Here is a 19,798-nt window from a genome sequence, read left to right as displayed (position 1 = left end):
GTACTTGGGCCCCTGGCACCCATGTGAGAGACCTGTTTGAAAATCCTAGCTTTGGCTTGGCCCAGCCTGGGTCATTGAGAACAGTTTAGAGAATGAACCAGCAGACTGAAGATCTTTCTCTTTCTGTCAATCTCCTGTGCTCTCCTATAATTCTGCTTTTCAAAATAAAATTATAAAAAAAAGCCAATTATTTTAAAAAGTGGCTGCCCTTACGGAGTTGAGAAAACAATTTCTGTTTGAGGTATTTAGGAGGAAAAAACTATGCTATGTTTTATGTTGACTTAGTGGATAACGTACAGAGCTTATATATCAAAAATCTTAAATTTTGAAATCAATGTTGACTGATTACAAAACTGCATTACCACTTATGACACTTCAGGTTTCCAGGAAAATATTACAATGCTCTATGACAATTGCTTTCCAAAGTCTTAAAGTTTGTGTGTAACAACACATAGTATGTGTATATAACATAGATATCACATGTATTCATACATGTGCTATATACACACATAAATATATATATATATACACACACACACACATTTATATATCTAGAGGCCTGTCACTGAATGTTTCAAATCTGATAGTTGGTCAAGAAAACGTTAATGCAATTCATTCCATATAGTAGTCAAAGAATGACATAGTCTGGAGTAAATATACTCAAAGCAAAATCCCAAATACTCCTGTAATCTAAGAGTTATGTTAGCTACCAAAAAACTGTAATACAGAGCAAGGCCAATAATTGTAACATCTCTGGCATCCCATTTAATTCATCTTTCCAAGTCAACAGTTAATTTTAACTATGATGAATAAAGATGGATGTTATTTTGCTACAGGTAACCAATTACAAAGAAAGTGATGGCCTTTCACGGAGAAGCTTTGCCCATGCTTTGAGGAAGGGAGGATATGGACTTCTGAGGTTATTTCTAGGTATCTGGCTCAATGGAATGACGGGACTTACCCAGCTTGCTTTAGTGAACACCAGTTAAGTCTGTGGATGACACATGGTTGCTGACAAGCTCTATCTTGAGATTTAGCTTGGCACACACTGCCAACAGTTTGGGTCTCTCACTATAGGATCATCATTAGGTCACAGTAATTGGTTGCAGAAGGAAAATTGGCTTAAGGGACAAAAGTGAGTATCTGCTATGACGGATTATAACCTCAAATGGTCCAGCACTTGATGGGTAGCAGGAGAAAACTATTCAAATCGAGAAAGACGATGAAACCCTAGGTTTATTTACACCAAAACTAAACACGTGCATTAAAAAGTTAAGAACACATTTTGGTATTCAACAAGTCCATTATTTATTTATTATTTATATATCTGGCCCATGTCTGTTAAACATACTGAAAGTACAGTTAATCAATTTTAGAATATGGCATTTCTTGATGATTGTCCGTATGTTTTGTAACACTCTGAAAAGTTGAATTATTCTGTTTATATTATCTTCATATCCAACCCGTAAAGAACAAAAGCATGGAGAGTCAACGTTTAACACAACATCCTCTGGTTTTCACTCATTTAACTGTTCCTTTAAAAAATAAACCCTATTTTCTCTCCGTATTTTGCCTAAAATACATTAATATAAATAGGAAGTTGTTTAAAACTTTATTCCAAATTACCATGGTATAGAGCCCGCGAAAGCCAAAGAATAAACCATGAAGACTGCCAACACCTTTTGCAGCAGTAAAATTTTAAGTTTTGGTATCAAAAGTCAAACATTCAAAAAGGTTGCTGTACTCTTTATCAAGTTGCACAGTAAACACATTTCTCCTAAAGAGAACCCCTCTACCCTTCCCACTTAATGCACCAAACTTATGCAGGCACCTGTTTCATCAGAAATCCAGGGGAGATAAACTCATTCCCAAGAAAATGTTTCAGGGCAAAATATTTCAGTTCAAATCAATATAGTTAGGAACCGCACTTGGTCCAGGAGTGGGTAAGTTTTCTCAACTGACAAATGAAACTGAAGAGGACTTTTCTCTGACAACTGGTAGAAAGGGCTCCCACTCTTTCTTCTATGGACCAACAAGGGACTCTGGCATATTTCAACTATGGGGTTGGGGAGATGCTTAAGGCTGATGCTGAATTATCAATATTTCCCCTCTGCTATTCTCCTATAAAGGTGGGCTCCTCCAGGGAGGCAGAGAGCTTGCTGATCCAAGAGACAAAGTATCTCACAGTCCCAGTGATGTAAGGGGCGTGGTGTATCCTGGAAACCTAGGAGTGTGGGGAGGGTTTGCAGGGCAACATGGGAGGGAGGAATCCACAGACGCTTCTGGAAGTGTCGCAATGGAGGACATAACATGCAAATGTGCACAGTTCCATTGAAAGCGTGGAATATGATATTTAATGCAGAAAACTCTACCACAGACTCACTGTGATTCCGGCTCCTGTCACAGTTGCTTCCCATTCTGATGAACATTAACACTGCATTCAATGAACCACAAAACGGATTCTAATTCTGAGGAACCTTTGGTATCACCATTAACTCCTACTGTTTATTGACATAATGATATTTCCATAGACCAAAATATTTTATTACACATATAGCTGAACACAGAATTCATAACTGTATAGTATAGAAAATAATCTCTTTGTATTATCCTCAGCATTTAATAATGCAAAACTAGTGACAAACATCTCTAGGAAAAAAATAGTAAAATAGTCCTTCCATATTAAAACTTCTTATTAAAAAACTTTGGACCAAAGTTAAGAGTGTGATGTGATTTTAATGCATAGATGAGTTGGGCATGAATAAAATGAATCAGACCCCATCTCTTGCAGTGCATCAAAAATTTTAAATCTGCAGGTCACAGTTTGCCATAGGTCAATCACAAGAACAGTGCATTCGGGTTTCCTTTTTCCTTATTCTGCAATTTTTGATGATTCGACATCCAGAACAATGTATACCCAGGATAGAAGCAATGTACTGCATACTTACCAGGTGATTTTTATGCCACTTTGTTGAATGCAGGATTAATATATTTGGGCTTTTTATTGCTTGAGTAGAAAGTGCTCATTATTTATCATTTTATGTTTATAACTTGTTTTTTTTTTTTTTTTTTTTAAATGGCATACATCACACTGTGGTAGTGGTTGACTTTCTCAAGATTGTCTTCTGTGGTTTTGGTGCAGTGGGAGGAGGCACAGTTGCGGGTCTCAGAGGGGGGAAGCTGTTACTGTGGCTTATTCCCAGGCCCCCGTTTTCTAGCGGGAAAGGAGGGATGTGGGGTGGAGGAGGGAGGGGCGGGCCGTGGTGCAGGCCCTTCCCTGGCAGGTGGACAGGCTCGCCGTGGGCGTGGACCTCCCTGTGTTTTATACTGTGCCGGGTGTCACAGTCAGGGCAGTAGCCGTGGTACTGCACTTTCTCATTAAACCGGACACGTTCCCGAGGCCCTGCCTGGGGACACCTGTCTTTGTCAGGTCTGTGCGTCAGAGGCTGCCCGGGGGCCTTGTCCAGGTTACTGGTGGGTATGCAGCAGATATCTCCATTTGGAATTCGGTTGGGTCCCCCTGGCAAGCCTCCGTTTCTGAGAAGGGTGCCGTTGGTCTTCACAGGGTTCACAGTGGGCAACGCCCTCGGGGGCTCCTCGCACTTCACAGGTGTCAGCCTAGGAGGAGGCGGTGGAGGGTTGGGCTTTCTCAGGACCGTGAGGATGGCCGAGGGCTGTGCTGGGGGCCTAATGAGCGGCGCGTTGGCCTGCACTTTGATCTTCTCTATGCTGGAGGCCGTGGTGCCACTGGAGCTGCTGTTGAGCGTGTCCGTCTTAGAGCTGTCCGTCATCTCATCCTCCAGCTGTAGGTCAGAGGTCAAGGTATCAATCTGGTCAACCACCTGGTGGAAAGGACAAGGTCATTGTGTTGAAGAATAACCCAAAGCAAAACAGACAAGATACAGTTTCTACCTGTCTGGCTGTAACTTGCTACAGGGTCTGTGACGGACCCTGAGCTGCGCCTTCCAGTGCTGCTTCACGCTCCACACAAGCAGTGTACATCACACAAATCCACCTGCTTCGTCCCTGGGCGCCAGCTGTCTAGAACCGCGAGCGCTGTGAGTGCACACAGCCGAATTCTGACTCGGCTGTATTCGCCAAAGGCGGGATTCTCATGCGAGACTACAAGTGAGCAGCATGCGAAAGACCACAGGAGAAGACTGCTTCTGGGAGCCAGACCATCGATCTGACATTAGGAATGGTTGTGTTTTGAGCCTTGTTAGCCGGAAGGAATCAGTCCAGCACACCACCTTCCGTCCCTCCTAAATAACTTTCCATCTTCAATCCATTAATATGTGTCTTTTTATTTATGTTCTCAAATCACTCTGGTCTTGTTTTATGCCCTCTTAAAGGTCAATCTGCTTCCTGCCACAGGATGTTTGCACATGCTCATACTCCTCCTTGAAAGGCTCTCACCTCTGCCCTTTGTCCAGTTAACTCCTAAAGAGCTTCAAAACCTTAAGAGTCACTCAAGAAGCAAGTTAGTAAAGAATTAATTAACTGTAACAAGGAATTGTGTTTCCTGTATCAAAACATTCATTGCAATTTAAGTCTCAGATTTAGTGTGATCACTGGAATGATGTTTCTCTTCTGAATGACAGTGCCAGCAAGAGAGGGGCCCTTGTGTGACCTCTCGTATTCTATGGGGCTGATACACTGCCTGGTAGGATTAGCAGCACAGTAAATACTTGGTGAGTGGATGCAGCAAAGGCAATGTCTTCTTTCATCCAGTTCAAGTGAAAGCCAATGAGATATTCATTTCTGCTTGATTTCTGGTGATGCTCTTGTTTTAGAACTTGGTCATTTATACCAGCAGAAAATAAGAGGAAAGGACTTCTCCACCAAACACCAGAGCTGGTAGGGGGATGTATAAGGACTGTGAGTGGCAGAAGGGGAGTCTCAGCCTCTGAGGCATGCATGGCATTAGCCCTGGGTGCCTTTTAGCACACAAAAAAATCTGCAAAAAAGGAGACTGCTCATTGGCTGTGAGGGGAGTGAAGCCTGTTTTCAGAGGTGCATAAATGCTGCCTAGATCCATGACAGGTTGATCGCTCCTAGTTGGCTTCAGATTTTTTTATACTACTATTTTCTGAGTTCCCATGACATGCCCAGAACATACAAAGCAAAAAATGAGACAGCGTCAACATGGGGCAGGGAATCTAGTGGGAGGGTTTAACTTCCAGTCCTCAAACAAGCAACGGGCAAAGGCCCCAAGCACGCTGGAGCATCCAAGATGCTGAGAGAGGACCCCACCAGCAGGTGGGCGGGGCAACCCCCAAGAAAGTGGGGGCCCGGAAAAGAGCCAGAGCAGCTCCTCTGATGAAGAGGGTGCTCCTGTGAGTGGCTGGAAGGCCCCTTTGATGCAAGGGCACTCAGAGAGGAGGCTGTGGGATCCCGAAGCAGCCAACACTGGGAGAACCCTTGTGTTGCGATACAAAACTGCCGTATGTCTGTTAAGAGCTCCAGAGTTGAGAGGAGCAGGATTCAGAGACCAGGAACTAGGATTTTTGAGAACAGAAGCCTCCTCTAGTTTCAAACAGGAAAATATAAACAAAAACCTTCACCCAGACATACCGTGATGCAACTGGAAAACCATGATGAAAGTTTTACAACAACAGGACATACACCACATATTTATAGAGTAATAAAAATTAGGTTAACAGGAGATTTTTCTCACAGGTAATGGAGACCCCAAGACAATTTTTTTTTTTATTTCTTTTGACAGGCAGAGTGGACAGTGAGAGAGAGAGACAGAGAGAAAGATCTTCCTTTGCCGTTGGTTCACCCTCCAATGGCCGCTGTGGCCAGCGCACCGTGCTGATCCGATGGCAGGAGCCAGGTGCTTCTCCTGGTCTCCCATGGGGTGCAGGGCCCAAGCACTTGGGCCATCCTCCACTGCACTCCCTGGCCACAGCAGAGAGCTGGCCTGGAAGAGGGGCAACCGGGACAGAATCCGGCGCCCCGACCGGGACTAAAACCCGGTGTGCCAGCGCCGCAGGCGGAGGATTAGCCTAGTGAGCCGCGGCACCGGCCGACCCCAAGACAATTTAGAAACACGCCTAATATTGAAACAAAAGGACTGGAAATGCTCCACAGCTGTACTCTCAGGCAAGAGTGAGAGAAACAGGCACTGAAGCCCGGCTGAGTGTACACCTGACGGCTCCGATTCTAAGTGCTGATCAATGACAACACAGCATGAAAGGTAACCACCAGAAGGAAAGACCAGAATGCAGGAAGAAAGAGGAACCAAGAATCTGCTACACCAGTGAATCAACATGAGTACTGGGTACAAAGACCAATACAGTCCTGAGTAATCTGAGAGAGGGCTACCAAATGGGAAACTGAAGCAACATGGAAAAACAATGTCTGCTCCTAGGACAATCCAATTAGAGCATCTGAAGGCCACTGCATTATTTTTATATAAGGAAAATCAGTACCTATGTGAGACTGATTCACTTTAGGTCTCATTCAGTCAGTGACGAGTGTGAAAAATTATAGGGTAAGTACAGAAAGAATGGACTCAAAATGTTAACTTTCAAAATAATGTGAGGAATAAAACGTAAAGACAACTCCATCAAAAAAAATAAAGTATAAAAACCTCAAAAAATAGTTTTGATGTATGCCTAACTGAGGAAAGGGGTTAGCCCAGCAGTTTAGATGCTTGTGTCCAATAAGTCATATTGTAGGACCTGGGTCTGACGCCTGCTGTAGCTCCTGACCCAGCCTCCTGGTGATGCAGACCCTGGAGGGCAGTGGTAACGGGGTAAGTGGTTGGGATCCTGCCAGTCATGTGGGGCAGGGGCACCTGCACTGAGCTTTCAGCTCTTAACTTTGGCCCAGCCTAGTCTTGGTCATTGTGGGCATCTGAAGGAAAGGACTGGTGGATGGGAGCTCTCTTTCTCTGTTTCAAATAAATAAAGCAATAAACAAACATTTAAACAGTTCAAAACAATTTATTCAAAAATAATGACTACTGTCAAACAGACACAGAGATCAAATATAAAGTACAAATAAGAAGCAACAGACAAGTAACCAGATCCGCGGGTACCAAATGAAATGTATGTTGAATCTTCTGTTCTCAAACATTGATGGAGACAGAACGGAGAGGCACACACATGCATACACACACATACATCCTTAACAAAAATTAGGCAAAATGGTATGAGTGAGCAATGCACACAAGATAAACAATAAATTTCCAAAAGCCACGCAAACTTACCCCAAACCTCCCTAGTCTCTGAAGTAATGTAAACTGAAGGAAAATGAGATGGTTTGGTAAAAACAACAGTCTTGATAATCACATTTTTTGGTGATGATGTGGAAAATGGGAACCTTTTACGTTGCCAAAGGAAATGCAAACTCAGCCAGTTCAGGGAACTTTCTAAACAGCAGCCTGGAAATGGCTAAGACACATACCTTGTGGTAGAGTTCTTTCAGTCACAAAGCTTAGACCACTCTGGGAAGACACTAACCCATGTTCATGAAGCAAAGAAAACCCGAGGATGTTCCCTGCAGCTTTTGTTTGATTTGGCCTTAGCTAAGTATTAAATGCAACCTCAATATGTATTAGTAAGTAATGGGCTAAGTAAATGCAGAGTAGATAAAAGGAAAGCTCTACAGTTGTAGGTATTGGCAGTGCTAAATCTCAAAAATCCTATTACTAGGAGGCTAGCATGTTGGTGCCACAGGTTAAGCCTTCGCTTATGATGCCAGCATCCCATATCAGAATCTAGTCAAGTCATGGCATCACTGATTCTGATCCAGTTTCTTAATTATGTGCCTAGGAAGACAGCAGAAGATGGCCCAAGGACTTTGGCTGCTGCCATCCGTGTCGGAGACCTGCCTGGAGTTCCGGGATCATCCTTTTGGATTGGCCAAGAACTGGCTGCTGCAGGCATTTGAGGAATGAAGCAGCAGACAGAAGATGTCTCTCATTCTGTTTCTCCGTCTTTCTCAGTCACCCTGCCTTTCAAATAATTAAATCTTAAAAAATTATTTTTAAAAGTTATAAAAGTATATCCAGTATGTTTACATTACTTATACAGAAACACATGTAGTCCATTTATATGACGTGAAAATAGATAATTCACAATAAATTCAAGCAAGGAGGAAAAGAAATCGATGTTGGGGTTCATCAGCTACATAGTCAACACCTTCAATTTCTTTTAAACTTGATATAAAGTAAATGTAAAGATTTAACAATCTGAATGATATCTGTGCTGATTTTGTTATGTGTGTGATATTTTATAATCAGGAAATATAATCTGAAATAAGCTTTACTGCCTACAATTAAGCTGTAAAACATGTTATAAGATACATATATGTAACACAATGCTTATTATACACACATCAGCTATCAAACAGTTGCTTATTTTTCATACTTTTGCAAGCACAGCTATGTACACTAAGTTAGTAAACATCCTGCATACCATACACCACTATTAACTAACTAGTCCTCGGCTCTTTTGACCTGTTCATCTGCACTTGTTCCCCCAATAATAGAGATTTAACCACTGTCTTTCTCTAGACATTTGACCTATTTTTAAAATACATTCACATGTAAATAAGTTCATAAAATATTTTTCTTTCCTTGCCTGACTTATCACTTAACATAATGTCCTCCAGTTCCTTCCATATGGTGGCAAATGGCAGGATCTCTTCCTTTCTTAGGGCTGAATAATAAATACTTAACACTAGTTAAATAAAGTAAGGAAGAAAGAAAAGAAGGAATCCTTAGAGATGCCATGTGGAGAACATATTGCAGGGTGCTGCAGTTTACTTACTTGGCCAGTTAGAGCCGACTGCAGCCAAGTGGGAGAGGAATAAATTACCCAGAAGGAACCCACTGAGTCCCTACCATTGCAAGCCTCTGTTTCTGCTTAAGCAATTTCTAAGTACCACACTGAAACTGAAGGAAAAACAACCACAGTCAGGATGGAGTTAGTGAGGACATAAAATGAAACAAAGTAGGTCTGGAAGGATAATTTTTGGGGAGACATTTGGAGAAGAGAAGGCAACACGACATCAACCATAGGAACTCAGCCATCGGCTACCTAAGGAAAAATGCCGATCTCAAACTTGACGTTAGGTCGTCTGTCCAAGTGATTGCAGCTACCAAGGTTGTGGAGGTTCCTGCTAACGCAAGCGAAGCAGGGAGGATTTTAAAGAACAACGGCCGATGCTGTGGACGACTCCTAAAGGCTTTTTCTAACCATCCATAGCAGGAAACCGTGGTTAAACTGTGGGATCTTGCAGAATAAGGATCAATGTGACATAGAAATCACACAAGCTCAAGGTTTTCATGTCTGGGAAAAGCAGCTAGGTGTTTTCATAAAAGAGAAGGAAGTGGATTTATAAGAATTTAAGTGATTATCAGATCTTGGTTCTTTGTGGGAATCAAAATCTAGTATATATTTCTCTGATATATCTTAAAAGATGAAGAATGAAATAAAGACCCTGTAAGGGAGGCTGGAATTCAGGGAGAAAGGAGCTCCTTTTCTGTGCTCCCTCCGGGCTACAACTTGATTCTTCAGCGCACTCCCCTCAGATGCCATAAGCCTTTCCATTGCCCTGGCCTTGCACACAGCACACGGACTGCACAACACGGGTACTTAATAATAATCTGCTTAGGAAAACATTTTAATAAACAGAGCCTGAGAGAAAAGTCATTTCTCGTCCTATTTCTGCCCCTACCCAGATTTCTGGGGTTGGGGCTGATCTTTAAAGTCTTCAGCCCCCACGGGAACCAGCTGGCACACAGGGATGGAATAGGCAGGGGCAGAGGAAGGTAGGGAGCTTGCTGAGACCCGGTGGAGTCTTCCTTCATGACCTGACCATGAAAACCTTGCTCCAAGGCTGTGCACCAAGGTCAAGTCGGTCCAAGTCCTAAGCAACTAAGACAGGTGGAGAGTTTAGATGTATGTTTACCTGTAAATGCTTGTCCATATGTCTCTAAATGTATTGATAATCATTCTAAATCCCACTTTTGTATTTGTTCTGAATCCTACTTTTGAATTTAACTTAAAAACAGAGAAAAATACACTTTAATTGCCTTAACAACACGGAAAACCTTCTTTTAAAATGAGTCAATCTTTGTTTAGGGCTTCATCATCAACATTCTCAACCACAAGAATTTCAATTACAGAGGCCAGCACCGTGGCATAGCCGGTTCAGCTGCCATCTGCAATATGGCAGTTCAAATCCACGCTGCTTTGCTTCTGATCCTGCTCCCTATTAATGCACCCGGGAAAGCAGCAGAATATGGTCCTGGTTCTTGGGATGCTGCAACCCATAGGGGAGACCCAGATAAAGTTACTGGCTCCTGGCTTCAGATTGGCCCAGCACCAGCAGTTGTGGCTATTGAGGTGTCAATCAGTACATGGAAAAGCTCATTCTGCGGTCCCTCTGCCTTTTAAACAAACAAACAAACAAACAAACACATCTTTTTAAAATTTTTTTAACTTTTATTTAATAAATATAAATTTCCAAAGTACAACTTTTGGATTTTAGCAGATTCCCCCCCCCCCAACCACCTTCCCACCCACAACCATCCCATCTCCCGCTCCATCTCCCATCCCATTCTTCATCAAGATTCATTTCCAATTATCTTTATATACAGAAGATCAATTTAGTATATATTAAGTGAAGATTTCAACAGACTGCACCCACACAGACACACAAAGTATAAAGTACTGTTTGAGTACAAACTTAATAGAGGAAATAGAGGAATTTAACACAAAATGTTAAACTCCATAAGAAAATTTATGGATTCTTATATTATCTTTCAGAGTGATTTATGGGCCGGCGCCGTGGCTCAACAGGCTAATCCTCTGCCTAGCGGCGCCGGCACACCGGGTTCTAATCCCAGTCGGGGCGCCGGATTCTGTCCCGGTTGCCCCTCTTCCAGGCCAGCTCTCTGCTGTGGCCAGGGAGTGCAGTGGAGGATGGCCCAAGTGCTTGGGCCCTGCACCCCATGGGAGACCAGGAGAAGCACCTGGCTCCTGCCATCGGATCAGCGCGGTGCGCCGGCCACAGCGCGCCGGCCACGGCGGCCACTGGGGGGTGAACCAACGGCAAAAGGAAGACCTTTCTCTCTGTCTCTCTCTCTCACTGTCCACTCTGTCAAAAAAAAAAAAAAAGAGTGATTTATGAAAACAATCACATTTTGATTATGTGACACCAACAGCAAAGACCTGAAAAGAAAAAAAAAAAAAGTGGGAGCCATTGGAATAACAGAGCTGGAAATGTGCCAGGGGATTCTAGTTTAATCCCATCAAGGTGGCATGCGCCAATGCCATTTTACTTGTTAAAGTGATCAGTTTAAGTTCATAATTGATCAAAAAGATAGGATTAAGAATCAAAGGGATTACATATATAAGGTCAGTGTCCACAAATAATATTTGATAGAATTAAAAAGGAGAGAACGATCCAACATGGGAAGTGGGATACACAGCAGACTCATAGAATGGCAGATGTCCTAAACAGCACTCTGGCCTCAGAATCAGCCCTTAAGGCATTTGGATCTGGCGAAAAAGGCCATGAGAGTTGCACAGGCATGAAAAGCCAAGATACTGTGGCAAAAAAAAAAAAAAAGACCTAAATGAAAGATCTCTGTGAGTGAGATCCCAGTGGAAAGAATGGGCCATCAAAGAAGGAAGGACCTTTCCCTGAAGGGAGGCGAGACTTCCACCTTGACTATGACATTGTCTAAATAAGATCAGAGTTGGGGAACTCAACAGGCTTCCATAGCCTTGGCAGCTCATGACAAGAGCCTCGGGTGATTACTGACGTCATAAATAAGAGTGCCAATTGTTAAATCAACAACGGTGTCACTGTGCACTTACTCCCCATGTAGGATCTCTGTCCTTAACATGTTGTACTATGCGAATTAACAGTAAAACTACTACCCAAACATTACTCTATACTTTGTGTGTCTGTGTGGGTGCAGTCTGTTGAAATCTTCACTTAGTATATACTAAGTTGATCTTCTGTATATAAAGATAATTGGAAATGAATCTTGATGAAGAATGGGATGGGAGATGGAGTGGGAGATGGGATGGTTGTGGGTGGGAGAGAGGTTATGGGGGGGAAAATCTGCTAAAATCCAAAAGTTGTACTTTGGAAATTTATATTTATTAAATGAAAGTTGAAAAAAAATAAAATAGTGAAAGACATCAAAATATTAAAAACAAAAACCCTTATGACATGGAAAAAAAAGAAAAGGAATGATTTATGAAAACAACCACATTTTGATTATGTGACACCAACAGCAAAGACCTGAAAAGAAAAAACACAAAGTGGGAGCCATAGGGATCTTTGCCCTAAGAACCATCCACAACACAAGGAGTCTATTCTGCCTTGTGTCACAGTCCATTGGAGGCAGGTAAAAGCTCTACCTTCTCATTATTGTGTGGTAATATCCAGTAACCAAGCCCAAATGCTGCTGGCACAAAAACTTTGTCCAGTGGGTGGCAGGGTGATATACAGGATAGCAACTGGTAGACCCAACCAGACCCTTTCCTAGGAGAGGTTAAGCCCAACAGAGTAGAAAGTAGTGCATCAATAATGAGGGTTTTCCAACATGCAGACAGGATGGCCAACGGGCACTGGGCTCACATTCGTAACTCACACACCTCATTTCCACTTTGGACATTACATCAGATTTTGAAAGTATCTACCTACCTATTTATGTCTATTCAGATTTACTTATTGACAAGATTAAAAAAAATTCATCATACAGCATACAACACTGTTCTGACTGATGGATTACAACACTCGTTATATACTGCAGAAAAACTTGTTGCATGGAAAATGTCTGTAATTATTTTATGGATGGTAAAAGTATACCGAATTGCACTCGTGCTAGAAACAAATGGAAACATTTAAACTCTTCCAAAATTTGGTTAATTCTTTATGAAGAAGAATGTTTAAGAACTTTCTGAACAGTGGTGACTTGGGCCTTTCTGTAGTATGGAAGACTTTCTCAAGGGACCCAAAGGAAGGAAACTAGAAATGCCATGACTTGCCATAGCTGTCTTTGGATGTCTTGAGCACCCATTTTTTAGCTAACAATCTGATTGTGAAGAGAGGAGGACATGCTCATCTGGGACATCCTAAATACTAGCATAATATCTGTTATTTACTCTCCTTTACCTTGGTATACTTGATAGAGTATATAATGGAGATGACAGTAACCTAGGATATAATTGTCACAAACGCAGACACTAACTCTGTGCTGTGCTACCCTTAGGGTGTGGCCTCCAGTTCCATGTTCAAGTTCAAGGCTAGGGCTACTTCATGTATGCCTGTAAAAATGAGAGACAGAAAGGGATTGGGGAAGACACATCTGCTCCTTTTTAAGGAGTAGTTTCAGAAGTAATATATTTTATTTAATTACATCTCACCAGTCCAAATTAAGTCATATAGATTCAAGGAAGGTAGAAACAGCAGGATTTTATCTGCAATTCAACGTCCTGTAGAAACAAAGACTGATTTTTGGAAAGTCTGTGGAAAAGGTATATTTTAAGAAAAATGCAGAGCTTCTTGATTTTTGAATCTACATATACTTATACTTATAAATCTATTTTCCATGGGCTCTTTGAAATACTTTCTGATGGCTGTTTTACAAGATAAGAGAGAACTGTATTCCAAAGAACAGGCCTCCTCTAAACAGCCTAAAAGAAACAGCATCCAGACGCATGCATGCAACATACACAATTAGTCATCTTTACTGGGAAGTTAAATACGAAGAATATAATTTTTTTGCAACTTCTTTTGAGACAGCACACAGTATAGAGGGGGAGAGGTGTGCTGTTTCCTTTTGTAGTATGCTTGCAAGTGACAGTTAATAATTTGTTCTCTGGCAGTAAACTTGGATTCATTAACACTGTTTCATTCTACTACATGTTGGTTCTTGCTTTTTCGCTTTGACATAAGGCAAAAGTGAAAGAAAAAAAAAACCCTCATCTTCTATAGAAGTGAGTCATGTGATACTGGTAGATGTTTAAATATGTGAGCGTGCTACGTAGATGCTGACCAGCAGGAAGACGAAAACACACAGTTTGAAAGGAATGACCTCTCTGGAACCAGCCCAGCTACAGCATGGAGATGGAAAAGCAGGTGAATTTCCTAATACCTCCTTCGAAGGAATCTGATTGCGGGGGGAGGGGGGGGTGTATGTACGCACGCGTGAGCCTGAAAACAGCTGACATGATCTCACAATCACAGAAGAAAAGATGAGATAGATCGGCTTTTCCTCATGCAAACTAGTAATTCCCACACCTCGTAACGTGTACAGTGTTCATTGCATTGACAAGCACAGGAAAGCCAAGAAAAGGGAGATTCACTCTTCCCAAGCAGGCCAGGTGGTAGCACTGCAGAGAAATAACTTCAACCATGGTGTTCATCATCAGAGGAATAGATAGACGAAATGTGGTTTACATACACAACAGAACACCACTCAGCCACATAATTCCACAACAGTATTATATAATACTATAATATAGTATAGTATAATAATATAATAATAACAACAAAATCCTATAATTTGTAGCAAATTGACAGAACTGGAGGACAGTGTGTTAAGTAAAAAAGATACAGAAGAACAAATACCACATTTTTTCTCAGATATAAATAAATAAGTAAATATCTGAACACAGAATATTGATTAGTAGAGGCTGTAAAAGGTGAGTTGAATAGAGGGAAACTGCATCAAAAAACAGGAGAAACCAGGTGCTGCTTATTGATTGTGGCAAATAAATCATACATTTAATATTATATGTTAGCAATAGGGGAGCTGGCCACGGAATATATGGGGACTCTTGTACTATTTCACAATTTTTAATTTATAAATTTAAAACCTTAGAAATGCAAAGTCAATAAAATAAAAACATTTTGAAAGAATAAGAAATAAACTGGGTAAATTAAAAATATTTTCAGTCCAGGTGATATCTGAGAGTTGTATTGAATAACAGAACGAAATTTGGAGGAAAGGCTTTTGTGTGTGTGTGTGTATGTGTCAGAGGAACAGAATGTGAAGAGTCATGAAGTGGAAGGACACTTACTATGTGTAGGTAAAGAATAAATTATGGAATGGCATATGAATACGAGACAAAGCGATAAAGGCAGGTGAGCCCTGGTGGCAGGTGGCTCTCAGGCCACATCAAGGATATCTACATGTGTATCTCAACTCTAGATACGATTTCTTCCAAAACATTACCCTGGTTTCCCAGGAAAAGTTGAATAAAAAAAATGCATCCTGGTTTCAAGAGTTGATATCACAGGAAAACACCACCTGCTGTAAAAAATTTAACCCTACAAAATCAAGAGGATAAAGTTGCTGCAAAGACTCAAAACACAAAAACACTTGCTTCCAATGCATGCATTTTATCATTCAGGTGTATTCACGTTGGAGAAGCTCTTGAAGGAAGCAGACATCCTCTAAATTATACACAGTTTCTGTTTCCTGCCCATATATTCACTGCTTAGGAAAAAAAAGCATGAAGTAAATACTAGGTGAGAGAGAGACAGAAGCAAACATTAGTTCCATATAATTAAAATGTAGAGCACCGTAAATCCCACATTTACCCACCTAACAATTTTATGAACTGAGGTCTTTACAAAATTTCCCTTGGAACAAATATTACCTGCAGATTATAAAGACTGAAATGCCACTAATTTTGATTTCTGCTTCCATAATAGATCATGCTGCTTTGACAGACAGACAGCACACTTCTTCCTGTAAAGCGCCACAGAGGAAATGTCCTAAATCATAATTGCTTTAGCAGCTTGATGGGTGCAAAGACTCATCTACTTGCACTTCTGTGCATATCTACTTCACAATGATTCCGTTACATTAATCACGTACAGCACGAGGCTGTAACTCAAAATAACAGAACTGTAGACTTTAGCACAGGTTTACAGTTCTCAATTCTTATGTCTTTCTTCCTTTGTAAAAGTGAAGTAAAGAAAAAAGGGAGAGGGTTGTCTATTATTTTCCCTATCAATGACAGACTAGCGCAGAAAAAACTTACTGTGCAAGCATCACAAACAAGGTAGCAAGAGAAACCTCTAGATCTAGTCCACTCTGTCTTCCTGGTCCATCCATTCTCTCCACAGCATTTAGAGAGCTTTTGAAAAGGGCATATATATTTCAAATATGCACACATACACACACATTGACACACAACACAGACATAACTGAGTAAAAGCCTTTAAGTGATTTCCCATTGCTCCTACGGTATAAGAGCAAATCCTTAACAATGCTGCAGCAGTTTCAAGACCCAGGTCTTGCTGTCCACTCCAGTGTGATCCTGGACCACCCATCCTCACATCGCACATGCTCTTTTCATGCTTCCTACGCATACAAGACGCTAAGCTCCTGGGGCTGTATTTGGCCTAGCAGTAAGGACAGTACTTAGGATGCCGATATTCCATACTGCAGTACCTGGGTTCAGCTCTGGTTCCACTCCTGATTCCGGCTTTCAGATCATGTGCACCCTGGAAGGCAGCAGGTGACAGCTCAAGTATTTGGGTCGTTGTTATCCATATAGAAGACCCAGACTCAGGTCCTGCCTCCTGGCTTTGGCTTGGCACAATCCTTCCATGTTTCTGTAGGCATCTGCTTCTCAATTAAACTGAATTGATGTTTTTCAAAATATATTTAACTTTTTACTTGAAAGGCAGAGCAACAGGGAGGGAGGGAGGGAGGGAGGGAGAGAGAGAGAGAGAGAGAGAGAGAGAGAGAGAGAGAGAAATCTTCCATCTGGTGGCTTACTCTCCACATGGCCACAACAGACAAGTTTGGGCGTGGATGAAGCTGGGAGTCAGGGTCACCACCCCAGTATCCCACATGGGTGACCAGGTCCCTCATACTTGGGCCGTCTTCCACTGCCATTCTAGGCCCATTATCAAGAAGCTGGACTGGAAGCAGAAGAGCTGGGACTTGAACCTGCACTTGGATGGGATATCTTGGTGTGGCAAGCAGCGGCTTAACCTCCCTGCCACAACACTGGACCCTGAGTTGAGGACAAGATGCTAAACTTAAGCGTGGGGGTCTTTTTAAGTCATTCTCTGTCTAGGTCTGCTAATGCTTCATCATGTCCTCCCAACACACACACACACACACACACACACGCACACACACACCCCTCACCCATCTGTTTATCTCCTCTATGGCAGTCATCCTGACGCCCTGCAACTCCTGAGCATGCACGCCCCACCACGGACCACACCAGCAGAGAAGGATTCACTGTGTAATTGGCTCTTGAATGTTCATCTTGATGTCAAGGTCGTGATCTCCCAGAGCACAGGGAATCCTGTGCCTTTAGGTCTGGACTAGGAAGATACACTCAATGAATAAAGGACAAAGCAAAGTCAAAGCAGAAACACTGCAATAAACGAGTTTTTAGTTTTGGCAGCAAAAGCTTACAATTCTGTGGTGGCTGAACTTCTGAGTTACAGAATATTGGCTGTAAATAAAGTATTCACAACATTTCATATACACGGTGTGTGCACACATATTTTTTAAATGCATAATTTTATAAATAGCTTTCTGGAGAGTAATGCCAAAATGATACATTAAAATAGCCTTGCAAGATTACTACAGAATTTCATTTATCAGTATCTCAAAGGAAATATTTACATTTCCATTAAAATCACATGCTGACATATGCTTATTTTCTACATCTTAAGATACAGAGCTAATATATAATGTAAAGAAGCATGTCAGTGAATTCTACCATTATTTGTATAATGTATATTACAGTCTATGGAGAACACTAAATTACTTATCAAAAGGACCAGAAAACTCTGATTACATCCAAGTATAGTATTATACTTGATATATCAAGTATATAATTATATTGTGGAAAAATAGCATTTATCAAAAATTTAAAGTGATATTGCTAGCAATGCCGATGTTGATAACACGAGTGGATTTCAAAACAGGATGGGGCTAGCGCTATGGTGTAGTAGGTTAAGCCTCCACCTGCAGAGCTGCTATCCCATATGGGCGCTAGCTCATGTCCAGGCTGCTCCTCTTCCTATCTAGCTCTGTGCTTATGGCCTGGGAAAGCAGTGGGAGATGGGCCAAGTTCTCGGGGCCCTGTACCCGTGTGGGAGACCCACAAGGAAACTCCTGGCTCCTGGCTTCGGATCGACCCAGCTCCAGCCATCGCAGCCATTTGGGGAATGAACCAGTGTATGGAAGACCTTTTTGTTTCTCCCTCTCTCTGCCTGTAACTCTACCTCTCAGATAAATAAATAAATAAATAAATAAATAAATAAATAAATAAATAAATTTAAAAAAAGTACTGGATATAATTACTATTTTAGACTCTGACAAGCTTTGGGATTTCTCCTAGGTTTACTTCCACAGGTTACAGAAAAGGGAGGGAAGAAGTCAGTGTTATCTGACTCTGAAGGATAAGGAAGATAAAAGGAGAGCGCACTCTAAACACAATTAAGTTCAAAATATAGGAAGGAATTTTTGAAATACAAAATGAGCTCCAAGGGTATAAGAGTAACCCAGCATGGCCCAGGATAAGGGCATGTGTGTATATGCACCTAAGTATCTTGCAGGACCTCTGACATCTAATAAACAAAGGGGAAAGCTAAGAAAAGGAGGAAGTGAAGTGATGAACCTAAAAGGTAATCTACAGAAGTCAAACTGACACTCTGGGAGGCCATGATTTTGAACAGCCCTGTCTCAACTGTTGAGGGACAGGTTTTTTTTTTCTTCTTCATACTATTTTTTTAACTCTTTACTTAATGTAATCTTATGTGTATAAAGTTAGTTGAAAATAGATTTTAATAAAAATAAGAATGGGAACAGGAGGGTGAGGAGGAACAGGAGTGGGAGAGTGGGGGGGGGGTATGGTGGGAAGAATCCCTGTTCCTACATTTGTATGTATGAAATGCATGAAGTTTGTATACCTTAAATAAAAGGTTTCTAGGTTAAAACAATGCCTAGGGGTCTCCAGCACCATGGTAATGAGCCTGGCCTTACATGAAGGCATCAGGTTGCAGCGAAGGGTTTAAGGTGATATGGGCTCTCTGACTTTGCAGAGCACTGAGAAGGTAGAAAGACGTTACCATGAAACAAGTCATTAAAAAAGATGACTCAACACAAAGAAACCTGGGGAAAATTATAGAAAATGATGTGAATAGGGAGGCTGTATCACATTATTTTTGCATTAGTGAAAACATTTGAAAATCTCTAAAGCCTAACTTTTGAATACTCCTCTCAACCTGAAAATACCTAGTCTAAGTCAATTATGATGGCAACGTGCTTAGCATGGAGGCACATCAGCAGACTACCCTTGGCTCAATAGAGGTATGCATGCCGTATGCCATTGCTTTCTGTGCTTGAGTTCTACCATTCCTAACAGGGGTAAAGGGAGTTGCATTTTAATAGTACAACACTTTCACACCGGATTTAATGACCATAATATAAGACATGGAACAGACAGAAGGAATTTAAACTGTGGAATTCAGATAGACTGGTTTTAAAAACATCTACCTTCACTGCCATGGGGCTCTAGAAATATTTTATAAAAATACATTGCACATAATTTCAAAAACAATGGAGAGCCAAGAGTCACTTAAATCTGCTGGGAGAGCTTGCAGACTGATCTTTCAACTCTCCATTCTGTTGCTAAATGATGCATGGTTTTTCTTTTATAAAACAAAATATTCACAGTAAACACTATTCCTGCTGTTTTGGTTTCAACAAAAGTGTACTGATAACTATTTTGGATGCATATGTTCTATATGTGGTATGGGGAAAGCAAAATGTAGA

At 41.4% G+C, this 19,798-nt stretch overlaps 1 protein-coding gene across 7 annotated transcripts in view; it reads right to left on the bottom strand.

Annotated features, from left to right (window-relative positions):
* Positions 1-1,283: 1,283 nt before the first annotated feature.
* Positions 1,284-19,798, bottom strand: part of PRR16 (proline rich 16) — a 187,441-nt gene continuing 168,926 nt past the window's right edge. For 6 of the 7 annotated variants that reach the window (XM_051843344.2, XM_002710144.5, XM_051843345.2 and 3 more), the window contains one exon: positions 1,284-3,842. In XM_051843344.2, the coding sequence (XP_051699304.1) occupies positions 3,087-3,842 (756 nt within the window). In that variant the 3' untranslated portion in view covers positions 1,284-3,086. Of the gene's footprint in view, positions 3,843-16,444; positions 16,672-19,798 lie in introns of those variants that run through there. The other variant, XM_051843346.2, reaches the window with a different exon arrangement.

This window comes from Oryctolagus cuniculus, chromosome 6, assembly GCF_964237555.1.
Source record: "Oryctolagus cuniculus chromosome 6, mOryCun1.1, whole genome shotgun sequence".
Classification (NCBI taxonomy): domain Eukaryota; kingdom Metazoa; phylum Chordata; class Mammalia; order Lagomorpha; family Leporidae; genus Oryctolagus; species Oryctolagus cuniculus.
Note: the sequence above shows the minus strand (reverse complement) of the source record. Positions and strands in the feature narration are given on the sequence as shown.